This window comes from Xyrauchen texanus, chromosome 37 (genome assembly GCF_025860055.1).
Source record: "Xyrauchen texanus isolate HMW12.3.18 chromosome 37, RBS_HiC_50CHRs, whole genome shotgun sequence".
NCBI classification, from domain to species: Eukaryota; Metazoa; Chordata; class Actinopteri; order Cypriniformes; family Catostomidae; genus Xyrauchen; species Xyrauchen texanus.
In genome coordinates, this window is record NC_068312.1 from 27,712,161 (window position 1) to 27,735,574 (window position 23,414).

Consider the following 23,414-nt stretch of genomic DNA (forward strand, 5'->3'; position numbering starts at 1 on the left):
AAAACGCACGCTGAGAGCAGGGCTGTAGCCTGTAAAATTTGTGAGTTCTCAAGACTTTTACCAAAATTACACCTACAAATGCAACATATTCTATACATCAAAATTAAATACAAAAATGAAAGGACAGAAACCTACTGAAATATATATATATATATATATATATATATATATATATATATATATATATATATATATATATATTTTTTTTTTTTATTGCAAATGCAGTTAACAATGTTAATACTGAATTTTTGTCAGGCCATGTTAACTCCGTTACATATTATAATTATTTGTATAATTTTTTTTTCTTTCGCACTCAGTCATTTTTCTCCCATTTAACATTTTTTACTCCTGAAGAAATGAATTATAATTTTGAAACATGTGTATAAAATCATGACCACTCACATGAGATGAGGATTCTATCAGTAACCTTATAAAAGCTGTTTAATTCTACATTGGGCAGGGGCACCCTCACTGCCATTTTAGAATCACAAGACCAGCTTAATCTCAGTAACCATCTTGTTATTGGACATTTTCACTCACTGATTAAATTAATCATGGCTGATTGTGAATAGTGCATTTCTACAATAGCATCTGTAACTGAAAACTGCTGATGTTGAATGATGCTGCATCCACACATGAACAAAGAGTTACTGAGTATACATTTAATTCACATTTCTTCAATTAAAGTTCAATAGAACTAAACATATTTACAAAGGAGAAATGTCATAACTTCATACTTAATTCATGAGTGTCCATGCAAGCTTTTTTGTTAAATTCTGCTTTGAATTTGACTTTATGACAATTTACAATTGTTTGTTCATAGTATCCAGAGTTTAACTGTGGTATTAGTAAGATCATGTTAATCACAGGTAAAAAACAAAAAAAAACAAAAACAAAGATCACCATGGTTAGATGTAATTATTGTATGTAATTAATTTGTAAAAAACAACCTCCATAAAAGTGACTTTTATTGCCCTAATACACAATATTTTTTGTTGGTTAATAATATTAAAATGTATTACAAATATATACACTATTTCTGGGAAAATACCATATAGTTACTACTACAGTTAATGTTACTACAGTAACTGTCAGGCATAGTTCTATAAGAGTGCTGATTAGTGGAATGAAAAGCCTGTACAGTTGTGAACGGAAAAATGTAGTTTAATATGACGGGCTATTTAATCTGGTCTCAAAGCTTCAGCACAGAGCTTTTAAGTGTCTCATATCAGATGGGTTTATAACAGATAATTCTGTGTCAAATTGAAATGGATAGCACGTGACTCACAGTTAACTTTTTATTTTCTTGTGTTTTCATTGTATGTACCCAGCTAACAATTTTATATACCCAGCTAGTAACGAATGTTCTGGGAACGGCAGTTAAGAAAAAAAAAAAAGTTTACCCCATGTGCGTGTGTGTGTGTTTTACAGATTTATCTTTATTACAGAAATAACAGGGGTAATTTATTTAAAAATTAAACGTTCTAGTACACGTTTTACGAGAAACATTACAAATAATATTACACTTGAAGCATGCTTGGAAATGTAGTTTATCCACAGCACTGCGCAAGGGGCGTGTATGTGAAACGTAGTACCGGATACGGATGTTGACGTCACATATGACCAAGCGTCGGCTCTCGGCTGAATCTGTTCAGAGACTATTCATCAGAGACGGGCCACTTCTACACCAAGGAGCTCGCGCCCAACGGTCAACGGATGTAGAAAGAAAGTTAAAAGAGCCAATCAACTTCTAGAGTTGGACATCGCCTGTCATTCAACTCGAGAAAGCGCATGCGTATTGGCTATACAATCCAGTAAAATTTCATTTTTTAGCGTAAAAGTAGGAAAAGAATCACATTTTATTATACTAGGTTTGTCAGATTTTACCGCTGATTTAAAATATGCTCTTTGATCGTAATCACGACCAATCGTTTTTTAGATAATGGTGTTCCCCCATTTAAGTAGATAGGAGCTGCACTGACATGATTGAAATACAGTTTTGGAAGCGTTCCATCTCGTTCCGACAGTGAACTGACTTGCTAGAGAGACTTTGATCTGCTCATCATTTACTTATTGTGAGAAAGAACTCTGACCCCATTCACTACACCTGACATAAAATCGCTCTAAACGTGTTGTTTTGATTTTACGGATATTGGAAGCTGAATGGACCCCCAAGTTACTCATGGCTTACCGAAGGACATATTAAATATGTTTTTTCTGCTTGTTCAAGCAACGTTTCTACTTCAATAACATGCTGTACAAAGCCGAGCTGTCATCGGCGGTTTAGCCGGCGAGCTAAACAACAAAGCGTGCTCAGCTAATTAATAATCTTTTCAGCTGATCACCTTAACAGCAATCATTTTCTCTGGATTTTATTTTTTGCTTGGCGCTTCAGCATTTTTTACATGGTTTAAACTTGTTTTCAGGATAATGGAAATGGAACCTGTCTACAATCTGGGAAATATCTGAGCTGTTTATCCAAGCTTTCCCAAATCAAGTCGAGTGGGATTCATACGTGATATTACAGTGGGTGCAAAATGCTGATCGTGTTACCCATGGTGATGGTTGCTCTTAACGACAAAGCACCTTTTTCCATGGCCCCATTTGGAGCTCCTCTTAAGCATGTCTCTGTTGGGGATCTGCAGTGATGTCGTGTTGTTGGATGATGGTCAGTAGAGAGTAGCACGCCAACGTGTCGCATGGATGCCAACGTGTTTTTAAGGTGACAGGCAGGTGAGGCAACACTGTTTGGGGAGAAACTTGAATTGATTTTAAATTTTCCTTCCTCAATCATGTTTTAAGGGACACTGTTCAACTGAAAAGCATCTCAGAAATGCGCCACAGCTGCATACATCCAAGTGAGACATTTAGATGAGAACAAGAACTGAGAAGTTACTGAGCTGGAACAGTGAATGTATTTAAAACTGTGAGTGTTCCAGAATCTACCCTAAAAACATTTTTTTTTTGCCAATATATTTAGTTATAATGGACCAGAAGTGGATGAGCAATCACCATATACACATCTAAGGAAGCAAGGACTGTAGTGAAACACATGCTCAGGGTGTGTCTGTGTATTTTGGAGTGTTGTCTTCATCATTGTGGTAGTTGGGAGTAGTCCATTGTGACACCTCGGTATTAGAGCGATGTGGGGATTGTGGATGCTTCCTTCTGCAACAATGTTGCATACTTTTTTGCTGCTGCTTCTCATAGGAACCTTCATCAGGCTGTCTGAGCCCATGACCAAAGAGGAGAAGAACAAACTAAGGTGAGGGAACAGTAATGTGGGAAGCGTGGGATAAAGTTATAGATTACTTTTGGGGATGATATAGTAGACCTGTTTCATAACTTGAAATATGATTTTTCTGACATTGCTTTGCTTCTCAGAAACCAAGTTCTGGAAATGTTTGACCACGCTTATCACAATTACATGGTATGTACACAGTATTAAATAACTTTTTGAGATAACACTTGTAGTTCTTCTAGATACAGGGTATCTCTATAGTGTATGTTCTAGGCAATAAAGTCTTAATGCTTCAATTCCATCAGCGTCTAGTCCTATGTGCAGATTTTTTAAACTTTCTAATCATTTTTGGTGCTATGGATTCTGTAGTTTGCCAAAGAATGCTCTAAGCAAAATTAAATACTGCCCTTACTAGTTTCTAGTAAGCTCAGAAGTGTCTCTCATTTAGCAGGTTAGAAAATGTATTTTCTAAAAGAATAGTTCACCTAAAAATGAAAATTCTCTCATCATTTACTCACTCTCATGCCATCCCAGATGTGTATGATTTCTTTCATCTGCTGTACACAAAGATTTTTAGATAATATCTCAGCTCTGTAGGTCCAAACAATGCAAGTGAATGGTAGACAATACTTTGAAGCTCTGAAAGGACATAAAGGCAGTATAAAATGAAGCCTTACGACTCCAGTGGTTAAATCCATGTCTAATGAAGCTGTATGATAGATGTGGGTGAACAACAGATCAATATTTAAGTCCTTTTTTACTATAATGTCTCCTCGCCGTGTCTGCGGTGGTATGCGAGAAAAATGTGATATGCAAGAGATATAAATATTTATCTTTTTCTCACCCACATCTATCATATCACTTCTGAAGACATGGATTTGACCACTGGAGTCATATAGATTACTTTTATGGCGCATTTACCTTCAGAGCTTCAATGTTCTGGCCACCATTCACTTGCATTGAATGGACCTACAGAGCTGAGATATTCATCTAAAACCTTTGCTTGTGTACAGCAGAAGAAAGTCATACTCTGGGATAGCATGATGGTGAGTAAATTATGAATATATATATATATATAATATATATGTGTGTGTGTGTGTATGTATATTTGTGTATATATAGGTGAACTATCACTTTAACATACGATTGTGTGGAACTGAAATGTGATGGTCATATATATATATATATATATATATATATATATATATATATATATATATATATATATATCAGTATATATATATATATATATATGTATATATATATATATATATATATATATATATATATCAGTATATATATATATATATATATCAGTATATATATATATATATATATCAGTATATTATATTAGTAGTATATAGGATAAGTGCTGGAAAGTACAGCATTGTAATTCAAATCTACCTAGTTTCATCTAATCTGTTTTCTTCTCCCTTTAAAAGGACCATGCTTACCCTGCAGATGAGCTAATGCCTTTAACTTGCCGTGGCCGAGTACGTGGACTAGAGCCCAGTCGGGGGGATATAGATGATGCCCTGGGCAAGTAAGTCAGTTGGCAATAAAATAAAGATAGGAGATGTGCAGAAATGATTCACATAGAAGTGGCAAAAGGATTTTTATTTAATTTTTTTGGAAAAAAGAGATTAAAACAAATGTTGTCCTCTGCCTTCAGGTTCTCCCTCACACTTATTGATACTCTTGACACTCTTGCGGTAAGTAACACCTCAAACAGATGGCTTAACCTCACATAAACAAACATTACGCACATATAAATACACTCACGCCCATGGTTGTTTGCTTATGGTCTGATCTAACATCCCATAGCTGTTAAATAAGACCGAAGAGTTTGAAGAGGCAGTGAGGAGAGTTGTGACGGATGTACGGTTGGATAATGACATCGTGGTGTCTGTTTTTGAGACCAATATCCGGGTGCTGGGGTAAGTCATCACTGGCAGATAGGTTTTCAGAATGGGTTGACATGTTTTGAAATATCTGAATTAAAATCTATTTAGGATTACCATGGTCATGGAAAAAAAGGCTGGAAAAGAGATGGTAAATTAAAAAATCTTAATGGGATGGTTCCCCAAAAAATGAAAATTCTCTCATCATTTAGTCACCCTCATGACATCTTTATGACTTTCTTTCTTCACCAGAACACATTTGAAGGATATAGAAAAATATCTCAGCTCAGTAGGTCCTTAAAATTGAAGTGAATGGAGATTTCTCATTTGAAGCTCCAAAAATCAGAGACAGTCAGCATAAACTTCATCCATATGCCACCTGCTGTTAAATAAATGTCTTCTAAAGTGACACGATCGCATTTGGTGCAAAAAAAATATTTAAGTACTTTTTTTAACTCTAAATCATGCTTCTTGTGAGCAGCGGTACATGTGTGATGTAATCGCATTGGCATTTGAAACACGCGAGAACTGACGTAAGCGCGTCACAGCGCTGTTTACATGTGAAAAGGAGGAATGCTGTACAGTAGCTTGGTTGGTTATGGTTTAGATCTGGATTGATCTGTTTCTTTACTCACAATGGTGCATTTGTGTGATCATCCTGGATGTCTCAACCAATTGGATAATGTGAGATTACATCGGTATCCACGGCAATGCAAATACGTCAAACGTGAGACCGCATTGACTCCACCCTCTCGTGAAGTTTTGGATTATACTTAAAAAGTACTTAAATATTTATCTTTTTTCGCACCAAAAGCGATCCTGTCGCTTTAGAAGACATTAATTTAAGCACTGGAGTCGTATCGATGACATTTATGCTGACTGTCTGTGATTTTTGGAGCTTCAAAAGAGAAATCTCCATTAATTTGCATTTTAAGGACCTACTGAGCTAAAATTCTTCAAATGTGTTCTGGTGAAGAAAGTCATACACACCTGGGATATCATGAGGGTGAGTAAATAATGAGAGAATTTAAATTTTTGGGTGAACCATCCCTATAAAAATTATGAAATTTCGGTATTGAAAATGTATATTTTTTTTACAGTTACAATCAGCTCTAAAATATTTAAAGAGCTAGAAATGGCTAAGTGCAATTTCTATAAATAATTTGTTATTTTTTATTCTTATGCAAGAATAACAAAGTCAAACATAAATAGAATGTGGTGAAAGGCTGCAATTTTATGGTAAATTGTAAAGTGTAGTGATTGAATAAAACCTTTTCTGTTCATTTAGTGGCCTGCTAGGGGGCCACTCCATGGCTGTCATGTTGAAAGACAGTGGCCAAATGCTCTGGTACCATGATGAGCTGCTGCACATGGCCAGAGATCTTGGGCTAAGACTGCTGCCTGCATTTAACACCAGCAGTGGCCTGCCTTACCCTAGAGTGAGTGCACACATACATAGAAGCAACATGATTGATGTAAATGTCACCACTGGGATGAATATATTTCCCTCTTCTAGTATCTTCTGACAGCCCATGAAATGGTTTCATGGTGATATTTTTTTTCTCTGTCTTGTTAGCTAGGACTAGTCTCTATTAAAGCATGTATACACACACACACTCTCTGACTGTCTTGAATCTATGGTTGTGCTTGCCATGGCAATGGTTGTTGAAAGTCTGAAGGATCTAATTTAGTTCTTATTTAATTAGTGATTGTGTTTATGTTTGCATTTTTTTTTATTGACACACATTAGTGTTTTGTTGCACTTACAGGTGAACTTGCGTCATGGAGTCCGTGGACCCGAGACTCGTACAGGCACTGAGACGGACACCTGCACTGCCTGTGCTGGTACAATTATCCTGGAGTTTGCAGCTTTGAGCCGCTTTACTGGGGACCCCACATTTGAGGTTAATGTTGCAAATTTTGTATTGAAGGCAAACTGAACTAAGCTAATGTTATTCTTTTAATGATCACAAGGTTGCTTATATAACCTCCAGAGAAAGATTTAATTCTGAGGTTCTTTATATAACCTAACCTCCAGAGAAATATGAAAACATTGCATTGTGTATGATTCATCTTGAGTAGAGTACTTCATGTCACCAACCTTGTAGAAACACTCCTGTGGTTTGTAATAAACTAACAACAGAGCATTGAAGTTATTTGGCTGTAGAATGTTGATTCCTCACATGTTTGTACTCATTCAGTCTGCACAATAATTGCACAGATCTTTAATAATATAACTGTGCCGTCTGAAAGATTATGAGCGTGCAACATTAGATTGTGTGCAATGAAAAGTATTTTCAGGTCAGGAATGTTCTCATTGTGTGTGGTGTAAGACTTATGATGACTAATCTATGAAAGTAGGCTAATATTTAAGTGTTGGTGTTTGGCTGTGCTGTTTACAGGCTCATGCGAGAAGAGCTCTGGACTTCCTTTGGGAAAAGAGACAGAGGAACAGTAATCTAGTTGGAACAACCATCAACATCCACTCTGGAGAGTGGGTCCGCAGGGGTGAGCCTGACATGTACTCCCCCACTTAAAAATTAAACCAAAACAGAAGCAGATGTGTTCACGTTTAGACAAATTACTTAAAACTTGTAAAGTCTAAATCTTTTGTAATTGTTCCATTAACAGACAGCGGTGTTGGGGCAGGCATAGACTCCTATTATGAGTACTTGATGAAGGCGTATATATTACTGGGTGATGATCAATTCTTGCAGCGCTTTAACACTGTGAGTATCCCTTGTTCTTTTGTTAGGTCATCAGTCCATTTCCCTATTTTATATGCTATATGTAGGAGATAATGTACAGTCATCTCAAAATAAACTCTGAAATAGTGATTAGGACCTCGACGTAAAGTGGAGGGGTCTTGTATGAGCCTGAAGGGGTTTATTTTGTGATTACAATCGTCTGTCTACATTATCCTACTTATTACACATCTACTAGGCAAATAAATGTAAATGGACATAAAATATTGATTTGCGATGAAAGTGTGTAATTACATGAGAATAAATAAATGGCTGAATATCTGGAGATCTGTTGGTGTTTATTTTGTGAAAATGACAGACTGACTTGTCATTATCTAGCCTATAAAAAGGCTACTTGGATATTAAATAAATGAATGGACATGAAACATTGATTTGCGTTTAAATTATTTGATTAGCTTACTTGTAGAGATCGCAAAGTGATCTGAGAAGCAGGAAAGATGACTTGCAATACCTGGATGTGTGGTCTGATACGTCTTAATCCCCAGATCTGCGGTTGTTACTCAGAGATATCAGACCTCTAGATGGTGCCATTGAACAATCAGACTCGAGTATTCCAGAGCGCTGTGTAATAAATTGCACTAATGCCATACTAAGATGTCCAGGATATAACAAAAAAAAAGTTGTCTTTTGTTTTTCTTGTTAAATGCCCTGATTCACTGAAAAATGTGTCACATTACAGTAGTAAACAGGGTTGTGAATGTTATTTCATGTTTACTCTATGATGCGGTCACATTCGATCATGTTCCGTTCACTTTCATGCACATGACAATGCAGGACAGTGGATATAGAACTATTGGCCTAGAATTTTGTCCTCACCAAAGCTTAAGTTTGGTGAACTGACCTGTGAATATATAAAGAGCAAAAATGTTTGACCTATTTGGGATCGAAACCTCACAGCTTGACCTCTTGGCTGAAAATCAAACATAGATGATGCTCAGATTTTTGCTGTAAAAATATCTGGGTAAAAATATAGATTTTTTACGGTTTTGCCGTAATTTGTGCTATCAGTTGAATATATTGCTATTGCTTGGATGTATTGTAGCACTACGCATCCATAATGAAGTACATCAGCCAGCCTCCTTTGCTACTGGACGTTCATATCCATAAACCCCTGCTGCCAGCACGCACCTGGATGGACTCCTTGCTTGCTTTTTTCCCTGGACTGCAGGTGGGTGATCTGTGTTTTCTCTCTCTCTCTCTCTCTCTTTGGAATATACAAATGTAAGTTTTCTGCTCTGCAGGTATTGAAAGGGGATATCCGCCCTGCCATTGAGACACATGAAATGCTTTATCAGATCACCAAGAAACACAACTTCCTCCCTGAGGTAGATCCTCTTTCATGTTGTCTGTCTGTGTCGGAGCAGAAGTTGTGTATTTGACTATCCTCACTTGACTTTGCCCCCCCCAATTCTCTCTCTCGTGCTGTTTCGCCAGGCTTTCACCACTGATTTCAGGGTTCACTGGGCTCAACACCCCCTTCGGCCAGAGTTTGCAGAAAGTACCTACTTTCTCTATCAGGTACATGGGCATGACCAATTTATGTTATTTTGCATTCCGTGTTGCTGTGTATTAGAGCTTTCATTTTACTTAGTAAACTTGTAGCTAACACTGCAAATTTAAATGGCTCTTTGAAGGCCACCAAAGATCCATATTACCTGGAGGTGGGGCGCACCATACTGGAAAACCTGAATCGCTTTGCTAGAGTTCCTTGTGGCTTTGCTGCTATGAAGGATGTGAGGACAGGGAGTCACGAGGACCGGTACGATCAGGGGTTTGTGGGAAGTGTGTCTGATTAAGTGATGGTTAATTGGTACTGTCTGGATAGTTTACTTTTTTATTATTATTATTATTACTATTAACATCAAGATTTTAGGTTAAAAGTAATATGAATGGATAAGAGAAAATATATGTTAGGTGCTGTGATGGGTCACCATTTCTCTTAAGTTTTTGACTTTCTTTCCTTCACTGGTTCATTTAATATGGTCCTGCGGTGTTACTGATGCTTTTTAACAGTACAGATATTCTATGTAGTCTCTATAATTAATATGGTCATAAGAAAACTACCAAATATCCATTTTTGTACAGATAGTGTTGATTTTTTTTGGTTAAGTGTGGGCATACGAGTAAATGATACTGTTATGTAGACTCAAAGAAAGGCTGTCTCACAACATATTTATTTCTCTTCCATTCCCACCCACCTCTTTCAGCATGGACTCATTTTTCCTAGCAGAGATGTTTAAGTACCTATTCCTGCTGTTCGCTGAAGAGGAGGATTTGTCTTTTAATGTGGAGGACTATGTCTTCACCACAGAAGCTCATCTGCTCCCTCTTTCCCTCTCCACTACCTCAAACTCACCACCGCCCCCTGTGATCAACAAGATGGTATTGCACAACAGTTTCATAACGGTTCTGCTTGCCTCTCTCCTTGCACACATTAGTACTGGTCAGATAACACTAGTCAGAGTCAACTATATTTGAGCAAACTCCTCGTAGAAAAACAAGTCATAATCACCTGTTAGATTATAGGAAATGCAAAGTTTTTGTAAGTTAAATGTTGGTTGCTGTTTTTCTGACTCTAGGCTGGAGAAGAGCTTGATGACGCAAATTTCGAGTGGACTTGCCCTAACACCCGGCTTCTCTTTCCTGACCCTGCCTTCCCACGCAATCTTCGTGAACCAATCAGGAGCACAGTGGACAAGAGCTGTCCACGCCCAGCTGCCATTCGGTGAGAAAATTATCTGACCATTTGGTCCATTTACTTAGTGCTGATTGCCTTAACAAGCACCACTATCACTATTGCTCATACTTAAGGTTATTGATTTTAACAAATCTGTAACTGTATCTAGGGACCAGAATATTATAGAGACTTTGTGTTGGCTCTTTTTTTCCAAAAAGCAATCATCCAGAACACCCTAGCAACTGCATTATAAACCATTCAGAATACCTCATCAACTTCAAAGTAATGTTCTGTCAACACCCTAGCACCATAGTGGCAAATTTTACACCATTAAGCACTAGGACTGGCTGGGTAAAAATCTAGATTTTCAGATTAATTGAGATCATCATTTGAATGATCCCAATATCAATTAGTAGAATCCCAAAATCAATCTTTTACTTTCACTGTAAGTTTCCTTCAGTTTTCGTTGTGTTGATTACAATACTGGATCTGTTAAATATATTAATTTTTAGGTTGCTTTCTCACTCAAAGCCCCATAAATTAAAGGGATAGTTCACCCAAAAATAAAAATTCTCTTAATTTTTTTAATTTTAAAAATTTTCTTACCCTCATGCCATCCCAGATGTATATTACTTTCTTATGCAGAACACAATTTTTTAGAAGAAAATCTCAGCTCTGTAGGTCTATACAATGCAAGTGAATGGTGTCAGAACTCCGAAGGTCCAAATAAAGCACATAAAAGTAATCTATATGACTCCAGTGGTTAAATCCATATCTTTTGAAGCAATATGATAGGAATGAGTGAGAAACAGATACATATTTAAGCTATTTTTTACTATAAAGCTTCACTCTCACTTCCACATTCTTCATTTGTTTTTGGCGTTATCGCCAACTACTGGTTGGGTATGGTCAAATGGTGGAGATTTTACTTGGAGATTTCAAGTAAAAAGGGCTTAAATATTGATCTTTTTCTCACCCAAAGCTTTTTTCAGGACACTGTATTTTAAAGATAATTAAAAAAAAATACAAATAACTTTACAGATCTTTATTGTAAATGGTTTGAACAATGTTTTCTTGTTCAATTAACCATAAACAATTAATGAGCATGCACCTGCAGAATGGTCATTAAGACACCAACAGCTTACAGATGATTTGGGTCACAGTTATAAAAACTTAGGACACTAAAGAGACCAGTCTACTGACTCACCAAAAGAAAGATACCCTGGGTCCCTGCTCATCTGCGTGAACGTGCCTTAGGCATGCTGCATGGAGGCATGAGGACTGCAGATGTGGCAAGGGCAATAAATTGCAATGTCCGTACTGTGAGACGCCTAAGACAGGGCTACAGGGAGACAGGAAGGACAGCTGATCATCCTCGCAGTGGCAGACCACGTGTAACAACACCTGCACAGGATCAGTACATCCGAATATCACACCTGCGGGACAGGTACAGGATGGCAACGACAACTGCCCGAGTTACACCAGGAACAAACAATCCCTCCATCAGTGCTCAGACTGTCCGCAATAGGCTGAGAGAGGCTGGACTGAAGGCTTGTAGGCCTGTTGTAAGGCAGGTCCTGATCAGACATCACCGACAACAACATCGCCTTTGGGCACAAACCCACCTTTGCTGGAGCAGGCAGGACTGGCAAAAAGTGCTCTTCACTGGCGAGTCATGGTTCTGTCTCACCAGGGGTGATGGTCAGATTCGCGTTTATCGTCGAAGGAATGAACGCTACACCGAGGCCTGTACTCTGGAGTGGGATCGATTTGGAGGTGGAGGGTCCATGATGGTCTGGGGTGAGTCACAGCATCATTGGTCTGAGCTTGTTGTCATTGCAGGCAATACAGGGAAGAGATCCTCCTCCCTCATGTGGTACCCTTCCTGCAGGCTCATCCTGACATGACCCTCAAGCATGACAATGACTCCAGCCATACTGCTCGTTCTGTGTGTGATTTCCTGCAAGACAGGAATGGCAGTGTTATGCTTCATACAGCTTTTATGGACCGTATAACTGAATTATATACAAATGAATCAGAATCAAATCAAGTCATATCGAAACCGGTATCGAACCCAGAGCTCTTGGATCGAATCAATTAAAATCGAGAAAGCTGTATCAATTCCCAGCCCTTGTAAGCACCTGTCGAAACTAGTTATAGGTACACAATTATAATATCAGAAGAAATTTTTTCTTTTTTCTCTACAACTTAATTTGTTTTTGCAATTTTAAACTGATACTCAACATCAATGCTGATGTTTCTTTCTGTCTTACAGAGAGCCTGGTATGGGCCATCCTCCTTTGAGGGCTCAGGACTTCATGGCCAATAATCCTGAACACCTGGAACTACTGAGGCGAATGGGTGTGAGTCTCATCCACCTGAAGGATGGTAGAGTGCAACTTGTCCAGCATGCCACTCAGGTACCAATAAATATAAATCAAGCCCACATTTACTATTCTGACACTATGTAATCTACCACATTATGTAATTTGTTTTTTAATTGAATTGAAAAGCCCTCCCTCTTCTCTCTCTGTAGGCAGTGAGTGCCATTGCTGCAGAGGATGGTATGCGTTTTATGCAGGAGATGATGGAGCTCTCCAGCCAGCAGCAGAAAGAGCAGCTTCCTCCACGTGCTGTTCAGATTGTGTCACAGCCCTTTTTTGGTAGAGTTGTACTGACCGCAGGCCCTGCTCAGTTTGGATTCGATCTTTCCAAGAGCAGCTCTGGAGTGAGTGTGAAAACCATGACCTTTGATGATGAAATGTCTCCCTTTTTTGCAATATTTGTGTTGTTCCTGGTTTGTTCTTGCTAAAGCGTGTGCAGCTTTATTAGTCACGTTAAATTCAATATTCTGATCTAAATTTTTCCCTCCTCCTCAGGTTCGTGGGTTTGTAACTGTAGCAGAGCCCTACAATGGCTGTTCTGAGTTGAGTAATGGTGAGATTGTGGCTGGCCGCATTGCTCTGCTGCAGAGAGGCCAGTGTATGTTTGCAGAAAAGGCCAGGCACATTCAGAAAGCCGGGGCCATTGGAGGCATTGTCATTGGTGAGAAACATTACACCACTAAAATCTGAAGTTTTCAGATTCAAGAATTTGCAGACTGTCAGTCAACACTTTTGTTGTTTTGATTTTTAGATCATGTTTAGATCACTAGTTTATGTCCCTGGCTATATGAAAAGAATTTGTTATAAGTGTTCTTTTTTCATAGTTAAAGGGATAGTTCCCCAAAAATGTATATTTACTCACCTTGACTTAACTTTCTTCTGCAGAACACAGAGGAAGATGTTTAGAAGAATATCTCAGTAGCTCTATGTCTGTGGCTCTGTCATTTTTAAGCTCCGAAAAGCACATAAAGCAGCAAAAAAGTAGTTAATACGACTCCAGCGGTTTAATCCATGTCTTCGGAAGCAATCCAATTGGTTTTGGGTGAGAACAGACAAAAATATAACTCCTTTTTTACTACAAATATTGACATCAGCAGTCTCCTTGTTGATCATGATTACAAGCTTGATACTTCCTAGTGATCTGCATATTGTGTCAAGCACTAGGAAGTGTACCGGTAATCAAACTTTGAAATCATGATCATGCCTAAAATCTGCAATGGAGAAATATACAGTGAAAAACGAATAACATTTTGGTCTGTTCTCACCCAAAACCAAATGGATTTCTTCAGAAGACATGGATTAAACCACTGGAGTCATATGGATTACATTTATGCTGCCTTTTATATGCTTTTTGGAGCTTCAAAGTTTTAGTCACTGTTCACTTGTGAGGACCTACAGAGCTGACATATTTTTATAAATTTCTTAATTTGTGTTCTGTAGAAGATACAAAGTCATGCACCTCTGGGATGGCATGAGTGTGAGTAAATGAGAGAATTGTCATTTTTGGATGAATTATTCCATTTATGCACAGTTTCAATCAGTGTCTACAATTTTGTCTTATATTTTTTCATAATTGTTCTTTAGATGATAATGAGGGCAGCAGCAGTGACACGGTTCCATTGTTCCAAATGGCAGGAGATGGGCGGAACACTGAAGAAGTCATTTTTCCGCTCCTCTTCCTGTTTCACAAAGAGGGCAACATCCTGTTGGAGGCGCTTAAGGAATACAGGGAGGTGGAGGTGCTGCTAAGTGATAAAGCACGAGACAGAGGTGAGGCGTTACTTCAACTATGATTTGAGTACATTTGATCTGAGGTGATTTCATTGTTAAGATGTGACGATACTAGAGAGGTGGTGCATGTTGCCTCTTATTTCGATTCCTTTCTGATTCTTCTTTTTATTACTCTTTCCCTCTGTGTTTGGTACTGTTTTCCATTTCCACTGCTTCTTTTTCCCTCCTTTCTTACTTGGATGAACAGATGCCATATTTAAGGGGAAAGCCCTCCCGGGCACCCTGTTGGATGGCAGTAAGTACCCCTCCTCCTCTGCTCTCCCTTCATTCATCAAACCCACCTGTTATTGAGAAAATGGACCTCAATTAGTGCATGTTCACTTAAAATCTGCATGCTTCTAAACCACTAGAAAACCACATCCTGTTTTGGTGATAAAACCAGCATGTTGTTTTAGACAAGGTAAATTCCATATAGTGTTGAAATGGTGTGACTTTAACAATCTCCTTTTTTCAAGGTACAGATGGAGCAGAGGAAGAGGACTGCTCCACAGAGGAGAAGGACCACAGTTCTCCCACCTCCTCTGAACCTCTCGACCAATCAAAAGTAACTACTCAGGAACAAGTAGCAGAAGACTCAGTTGTGGGGAAGGAGTCGGTTCAGCCAGCAGAGGGTCTTGACAGTAACGTCCCTGTGGATGTATGGGAGGAGCCTGCAGGGGACGAAGACTCAAATAGCCAATCAGGGGACTCACTGATGGCTGATTGGCAGGAGGACTTAGAAGCTTTTAAGCAGATGGAGAAGGATGAGCTTTGATATTACGCTCCATCTCTGACTGCGCTAGTTTGTCCTAGCTGTAGCACAGACTGAGAAAACAGTTCTGTCATATGCTGAAAATATATCAGACAGGCGCGATATAAGAACGCTGGCTCAAAGAGCTCATTTTCTACAGCCAGTTCTCAGGGGCCTCACGTATTTCCGAACTGTGAAGAACTGTGTTTAAGATCTCACCCCCACATTATCACTCTCACTCTTGTCCCATTTTTGTCTTCCTTCTCCCAAATGGATCCTGTGAGTATTGAAGTGCAGGCTTGGCTGCTTTGACTGGAATTAATTGCTTTTTAAATAGGTTTCATGCTCAATTCTTGCCTCCAGGGTCTTAATCAACAGTTGAAAAATAAGGAAATAAGAGGATCGTTATGGAGTGATATACTGTATGTATGTCTGAGTGTTTGTATGTTTATTGTTTTTGATTGGTAAGAGAATCAGACTGGGGCTCTCATCTATACAAACCACTCACTTCTCAAAGCTCCTTAGCTTTCCAACCTCCACATTAAGTATTTAATGGTCTTACACATTTAATCCAGCTAATGACTTTAAGATGAGGTCTTTTGAAGAAAAACATTAAACGTCTTGAGATGACAACTTTGCACTTCAGTGATGGAATGTGTTCTAAGGATGGAGATTTGAGAAGCATACTGAAGGGTCCACCAGAGGGTGCCATTGCTCTGTTGCTCCCAATAACAAACTAATTGACTGGGAGAACATGCCAGGGGGCATGGGCCATGATAAGCTCAATAAAATTGATTAAACATTTTAATATGTTTGTTCATAAGCCTCCTTTTTATTGGAAGAGGGATATGACAGGATAAGATATAATTTAGTAGAAACCTCATGTGATAAGTATAGAATAAAAAAGACATGATTACATTTTCAAGTTTGAGCTGGACTTCCAATACATGGTTGTTTATCGAATTTGGCTGTAAATTTATTTTCTGTGCATAAAATGAGAATAACCATCACATCCTGTAACTATATAAACTAAACATATCTCTCTCAAAAAAAAACTGATTTCCCCCATTAAAGATTAGCTGTTAGGAACCACATAACACATAACCACATCAAATGGGGATTTCCACCCCTTTTTATTTACGTAAGAAAATTGAACATAACAATGCAATAAAAAGGCAAATGCGAAGCCTATTTTTAAGATTTATGCATTTCATTTGCAAACCAAAATTCCATCAGATTGAATTGTGTAATATTTAACAATATTAACCCTTAAATGCATATTAATTTTCCCCAAAACACTTACATATTTCAGTCTTTAGAGAACTAGCACTTCTATATATCCAGATAGTGTAACATTTAAAAAAATATTTCTAAGACAATTACAAAACAAAATAAAATATATTTTGAAGTTTAATTTTTTCATTAATTTCATTAAAAAAAAAAACATACTGGAACAAATCAAGAACGGGATTCATTATTTTCACACTGAAATTTCATGAGATGCAACTGGCTGTCAAACACATATTGAGCTACACATCACATCTTATGTGTATTTTCACAGGCACTTGTTGAGTCTAAATAGATGCACAACATTATTTCAGTAGTACTCCTAAATGACAATAGTCAAATCATACTGTTCATGTTTTGTACTTGCTATACATTTATTTCGATGTTGTTTCTTCATCAAATAGCAATGTCAAATGTAAATCAAGTCAATCACTGAAACAACAGCGCCACCTTGAGTAAGAAATTGCATGTATATTATGTAAGCTTAAACGCATATAAAATAATGATAATTAATTTTTGCACAGAAAGTCAAGATATAGTATTTATTTGTATTCAAGAGTATGCATTTCTCATGTAAGACACAAAGAAGTAGATATCCTGTGATATTAAACTTAAATAGATATGAAATAATTCAAAAAAATAAAATTGATGGAAGTGCAAAAAATAAAACCAAAAAACAGACACTCTTACATACTTGAGTGTGTGTGTTACACTATTTATAAGAGATAGATTGAGGAATATTAAAGAGGTGCTGGCACAACTCCAAAAAAATGGAGGTACAGGGGGTGGAATGAGGTCCCTGGTCTCTAAAGTCCTTAGGTATGCGTATACGGGTTAAATTATAAACTTAAATATATATACTATATATTTACATTTTATTTTATTGAATCTCACTTTTTTTGTCAATTTTGTAATGAAATTGAAAAGTGTTGAGTTCACTGAGAAGTTTAGCTTAGAAGTAATCTATGCATAGGAACAAGTACACAAAAAACGGTAACACTTTTCAATAAGGTACCATTTGTTAACATTAGTTAATGTATTAGGTCAAATGAACTAACAATGAACTATATTTTGACAGCATTTATTAATCTTGGTTAAAGGGGTCATGACATGAGGAATCAAATTGTCCTTGTTTTTTGGCATATGAGCTCATTGTACTATAAAAACACTAACTTTCAGAACTCAAAACGTCAATAATTTTTTTTATACCAACAAGTGGCATACAAGGGAAGCTACTATCTACTTGAATTATGAAAGACCAAAATCTCCAAAATGGTTGGTCAATATTACATATAAAGAACATATTTAAAATCAGCAGTAAAATCTGAAAACACTGCTATCATAAATTGTACTTCTTTCCCTCAGTTTAAGCTAAAAAAAAAAAATATATATGTTTTCCATTAGCAGGCAATATCTGTATCTAAAAGGTGATTTGCTCTTTTACCTGTATGGTGGAAGACTTCATTCCTACATCCTTTGACCATTAAGCATTCCAATGTCTCCCATTCATTTAATAGAAGTGGCCTGTCTCTGCTAAATAGTCTTTGCAGGTCAAGAGCAAAGAGCCAATCAAACATTTTTTCTCCCATTTCTCCCCAATTTGGAATGTCCAATTCCCAGTGTGCTCTAAGTCCTCATGGTGGCATAGTGACTCACCTCAATGCTGGTGGCAGAGGAGAAATCTCAGTTGCCTCAGCGTCTGAGACCGTAAATCCGCGCATCTTATCACGTGGTTTATTAAGCGCATTACCACGGAGACATACCGCATGTGGAGACTTCACGCTATTCTCCGTGGCATCCATGCACAACTCACCAGGGGCCCCACCGAGAGCTAGAACCACTTTATAGCGACCACGAGGAGGCTACCCGGTGTGACTCTACCCTCCCATGCAGCTGGGCCAATTTGGTTGCATAGGAGACCTGGCTGGAGTCACTCAGCATGCCCTGGATTCGAACTCAGGTGTATAGGCATATATATATATTAAAAAAAAATTTTTTACTTCTTCTTTTTTTTTTTTTTTTTTTACAAATTTGTTACTAATATTATAATGAACCTCAAGGAACATTTAAATAATGTAAAAAGGTATGTCATGACCCCTTTAATGTAAGTTTTTAAAAATCTAAATGTCATTGTTAGTTCATAATGCTGTGCTGTTGACGTTCACAACTTTTAATTTGATATGCATTCGTATTTGTTGAAATTTAACACTTACCAAGATTAATAAGTGCTGTAAAAGTAGGCTAGCAAAGTGTTCATTGTTAGTTCATAAAAGTTTTAAACTATTTGTTAACGAATTTAACATTATTGTAAATAAATAATTGACAAATATACAGGGTTTACATAGATTTTATTACATAATATTGGTAAACGCTTCGTATAATTTCTTGTCTTGAGCAATTATTTATAAAGAAAGCATCATTATACTAATAAAGCTCCTTTTTTAAGACATGCAACTGGGGTTGATGTGGGGAAAATTTTCAGGATAATTTGAATAGTTCCTCCCCTCATGCGTCTAGGCGTGTGGTTGGTTTGCCACACGAGCCATCACCAAGATGGCTGCATTTCCTCGAGCAAATCAGAAGTACGGGCTATCAGCCAGCGGTCCACATCACTAGAGCCGGCCCAGCCAGCGCTTATTCCTCGTCCGCCCGTCCGAGAGAGTGAGCGTGAGCTGCCGCCAGTGGACCGAGCGGGTCACTTCTAACAAGTGAGTGCTTAACTGTAATTTATGCATTTTGAACGGGATTTCTGCGAGCATTTAGGGAGTGCTTTCGTCGTACGTTCAAGCCGCTTGCGTGTCTTTGTTGCTGGTCTTTGGCGAATCGACTCTTGGCTTTTCCCACTTCTGCCTGGCTGGCTCTTCTCTTTTCGTGGATGATCAGTTCGATCTGATCTTTGAAAAGCAATTAATCATTCCTGCACAGTCGGCCGTCTTAAAACCGAGTGAGCTGCAAAGATAGATACAAAATTGGATTCTCCAAAATAATGTTGGCAGCTCACTAGATTTTTAGACAGCCTGGGGGGTAGGGGAGATGGATGTTGCAACAATGGCTGGTTTTTGTGAGATTTCTGTCGCATTTCATGGACATTTATTGACCCCCCACCCCCATGAAAACAAAAAGACACCTGGGCTGGCATGCATGCACTAATGTACGTGTGTGTCCACTGTCCTGCGGGCAGACAATGCGCCCTCTGTCTCTGCCTTGGCGCAGCTGGACGCAGCTGTGTGTGTCGTTCTGTCACAGTGCTTCCATATTTGCAGAATTGTCACTATTTAGCATTATGGGAAACACGTGTAAAGGAATGATTCCGGTTTTAAGTAAGGCTCAACCGACAGCATTTGTGGCATAATGTTGATTACCACATACATAGTTTCGACTCATAGCTTGTTTATTGAAGAAAAACAAAAAAAGGTTAAAGCTAAGGCACTTACAATGGAAGTGAATGGGGCCAGTCTATAAAAGTTTCAAAAGTATAAGAATCAGAATCAGCTTTATTGCCAAGTATGCTTACACATACAAGGAATTTGTCTTGGTGACAGGAGCTTCCAGTGTACAACAATACAAAAACAGCAGCAAGACATGGATAATTAAAAACAAAAAAGAATAATACAAATAAATAATTATACATATACGTACATGTACTCACCTTCATACATACCCACATACACACACATAGTGCAAATCTGTTATGTAAAGAATAAAAATACAGTATATTATGTACAGTGCAATGTATGTAATGGCAGAAGTGGATATGTTGGATAATATAAATAGACTAAAACAGCGTATTGCACATAATTATTGCTCAATGGGGCAATTTAACTGTTCATGAGATGGATAGCCTGAGGGAAAAAACTGTTCCTGTGTCTGACGGTTCTGGTGCTCAGAGCTCTGAAGCGTCGGCCAGAAGGCAACAGTTCAAAAAGGTATTGGGCAGGGTGAGTGGGGTCCAGAGTAATTTTTCCAGCCTTTTACCTCACTCAGGAAGTGTACAGTTCTTGAAGGGAGGGCAGTGGGCAATCAATAATCCTCTCAGCAGTCCGAACTGTCCTCTGTAGTCTTCTGATGTCTGATTTCGTAGCTGCACCAAACCAGAAAGTTATTGAAGTGCAGAGGACAGACTCAATGACTGCTGTGTAGAACTGTACCAGCAGCGCCTGTGGCAGGTTGAACTTCCTCAACTGGCGAAGGAAGTACAACCTCTGCTGGGCCTTTTTCACAATGGAGTCAATGTGTGTCTCCCACTTCAGGTGCTATGAGATGGTAGTGCCCAGGAACCTGAATGACTCCACTGCTGGCACAGTGCTGTTTAGAATGGTGAGGGGGACAATGTTGGGGTGTTCCTCCTAAATTTGTTGTCATGACCACGTAACATGCCATTAAATCTCTGCTTTCATTACAGTTAAAATGTATTATGTTTGTGTCTTGTTGCTATACTTTTGAAACTGTGTGAATTGTAATAGTTATTAAATGGCCCATTCACTTCCAAGATGTTTGCCTTTTTTAAACAAACAGGATGAATTGAAATTTATTGGGGGGTCCACGAAATGGTTATAAAACCATTATTCCTCAAATGCTGTTAATTGAGCTTAAATTGTTTTGAATCTGGAACATTTCTTTAAGTCTAGGTGGAGCTGTGTACACTATGTGTTTTGCTTGGCCTGTAAGGAACCTATAGGGAACATGGCTGGGTCTCTCATCAGTCTGACACCTCCATCTGTCTCTCTCATCCATGAGCGGTACGTGATGCTCTGCGCACATATGGCTTTTGTTCTGGTGACTGAAAAGGCAGAATGGCTATTAATAGCGATTGTGATGCTTCCTCTCGGTCACTTCACAGCCACAGCAACCATCTCTTGCTTGGTCTCTTTTATTCAGTTTCTCCCTCGGTTCATGGGACTCGAGAAAGCAACCCAGTTAGCTCACAGGGTTATGATGCAATGTCAGGGTGTCATCATTCAGAGAGGAGGTTACCATAGTGACTGGAGGTCTATGTGGGAGGGCCCTGTGTCAGTGTCGGAGTACTGTGTGTTGTGTTTATGATAACAGGTGTGTGGTGTTGCAACTTTTGCTTTTTAGAACACTGACTCTTCATGCTGACAGCATAACCACATCTGAGACTATTTTGCAGTATGTGGTGATGTGGAAAACTCTGTCGTCATTTACTCACCCATGCCATTCCAAACTTGTATGACTTACTTTCTTTTGCGGAACAAAAACGGAAATGTTCTGCAGAATGTTCTGGGGCTCTTTTTTTGTCAATGATAGTGAAGAAGATGGGAACTATTGAGCTTCAAAAATGACTATAAAAGTATTATAAAGTAAGTCTATGACCATTACACTTTGTTCCAAGTCTTACAAAGCTGTACAATAGCTTAGTGTATGGAGTAGACCGTAATTTAGCTCTCAAATCTCATTTGCGTTTTCGTATATACAAAAATGAAGCATCGCACCAGGTTTGATGTCAATTATATTAACTTTATTGATTCTTCTATGTCTCATGAATAAAATGACAACCTACAATGACTGTGAGGGATGGATGTACAGTCTATTCAGTGGGTTGTACAGTTGGTTAAAGTGTTGTTGTATCGTTTGGCTGGTGAAACCTTATCTTTCCAGGAAATGACAGCGTGAGTTGAGGAAAATTAGATGTGTTCTAAGAGCTTTATATAGCTTTTTACAGCCCATGTCATTGAAGACACGGATAAGTTTCTCTCTCACAGACTCTATTTCATTCCCATCAAAAATTTGAGGCTGATACTGAGCTCCAATTTTTCAGCCTTTACTGATTTAAAAAAAAAAAAAAAAAACACACTTTTGCAAGTTATATTGTGTGCAGTTATATGTTTATGCCCCACACAGTTAAATTTCGGTAACACTTTACAAAAAGTTTCAATTTGTTAACATTATTTAACAACATTACTGTAGTTAACAGGAACTAATGCACTTAATGTTAGTTACAACATATACATTTTTAAAATCAAAAGTTGTATTAGCTAATGCACTATGAATTAATATGAACTAACAATTAACTATTGTAAGTTTATGAACTAACATTATAATATAATAAAACAAAATATGTTGTTCATTGTTTGTTCATGAAACCTAATGCATTAACTAATGTTAACAAATGGAACCTTTTTATAAAGTTATTAAAATTACATTAATTGTAAATTGCTTACATTTATTTGTTTTAAAACGGTTATGAATAGTTCTGTTGTCAATATCAAAAGGTCATTGTGACATACTGGTAAGAAGTAAAAACCATGAGAGCATCACACACAGCAGAGATACATTCAAAAATAAGAAAAATATAACCATTACAAGCTCTAAAACTGCTCCAGTGAGAAATCCTTAATATCTATGATTTGTTTACTGTCTTTGGTGTTTTGCTGTAACACAAATAACTAATTATTAAGCAAATGCTTGAAGGCATCTTGGTGCCATTATGGTCCAAATGTAATTGCTGTGATTAGTGGTAATGTGACCAACATTAATCTGATCACAGAATAGCACTGAGATGAGTGACTGAGATATTGAGAGTACCTGGAGAGTGCGCATGTATGATTGACACCGCGAGTGAGCATATTGAAGGGAGTGAAGCTGAGTGCTCCTAGTCACTCAACACAAAGTCTGAT

General features: G+C 37.9%; 2 protein-coding genes across 4 annotated transcripts in view; both read left to right on the plus strand.

The window, feature by feature from the left end:
- Positions 1-1,656: 1,656 nt before the first annotated feature.
- Positions 1,657-16,288, plus strand: edem3 (ER degradation enhancer, mannosidase alpha-like 3). Of its 3 annotated transcripts, XM_052108796.1 has the most exons (21): positions 1,657-3,265; positions 3,385-3,430; positions 4,684-4,784; positions 4,914-4,953; positions 5,066-5,178; positions 6,431-6,581; positions 6,912-7,046; positions 7,545-7,650; positions 7,774-7,871; positions 8,950-9,075; positions 9,149-9,232; positions 9,342-9,425; positions 9,542-9,666; positions 10,115-10,289; positions 10,487-10,632; positions 12,860-13,004; positions 13,121-13,312; positions 13,464-13,629; positions 14,553-14,738; positions 14,947-14,994; positions 15,215-16,288. In XM_052108796.1, the coding sequence occupies exons 1-21, from the start codon at positions 3,144-3,146 to the stop codon at positions 15,511-15,513; spliced, it is 2,688 nt and encodes an 895-aa protein (XP_051964756.1). In that variant the 5' UTR covers positions 1,657-3,143; the 3' UTR covers positions 15,514-16,288. The 3 variants fall into 3 exon arrangements, with proteins under 3 accessions (XP_051964756.1, XP_051964758.1, XP_051964759.1); XM_052108798.1 differs by lacking the exon at positions 14,947-14,994; XM_052108799.1 differs by lacking the exon at positions 14,947-14,994 and having other exon boundaries at positions 15,221-16,288.
- Positions 16,289-19,343: 3,055 nt separating this feature from the next.
- The window catches only part of zgc:92140 (uncharacterized protein LOC447854 homolog), a 44,486-nt gene continuing 40,415 nt past the window's right edge, over positions 19,344-23,414 (plus strand). Inside the window, exon 1 of the mRNA XM_052108743.1 lies at positions 19,344-19,484. The gene's annotated coding sequence lies outside the window, so the exon portion shown is untranslated. The remainder of the gene's footprint in view (positions 19,485-23,414) is intronic.

What these genes read in the sequence shown, in the direction of transcription:
- edem3 (XM_052108796.1), top strand. Translation starts at nt 3,144, where the DNA reads ATGTGGGGATTGTGGATGCTTCCTTCTGCAACAATGTTGCATACTTTT. An exon ending in ATACTCTTGACACTCTTGCG is followed by an intron (nt 4,954 to 5,065) that starts GTAAGTAACACC and finishes AACATCCCATAG; the next exon opens with CTGTTAAATAAGACCGAAGA. An exon ending in ACAGGGAGTCACGAGGACCG is followed by an intron (nt 9,667 to 10,114) that starts GTACGATCAGGG and finishes CACCTCTTTCAG; the next exon opens with CATGGACTCATTTTTCCTAG.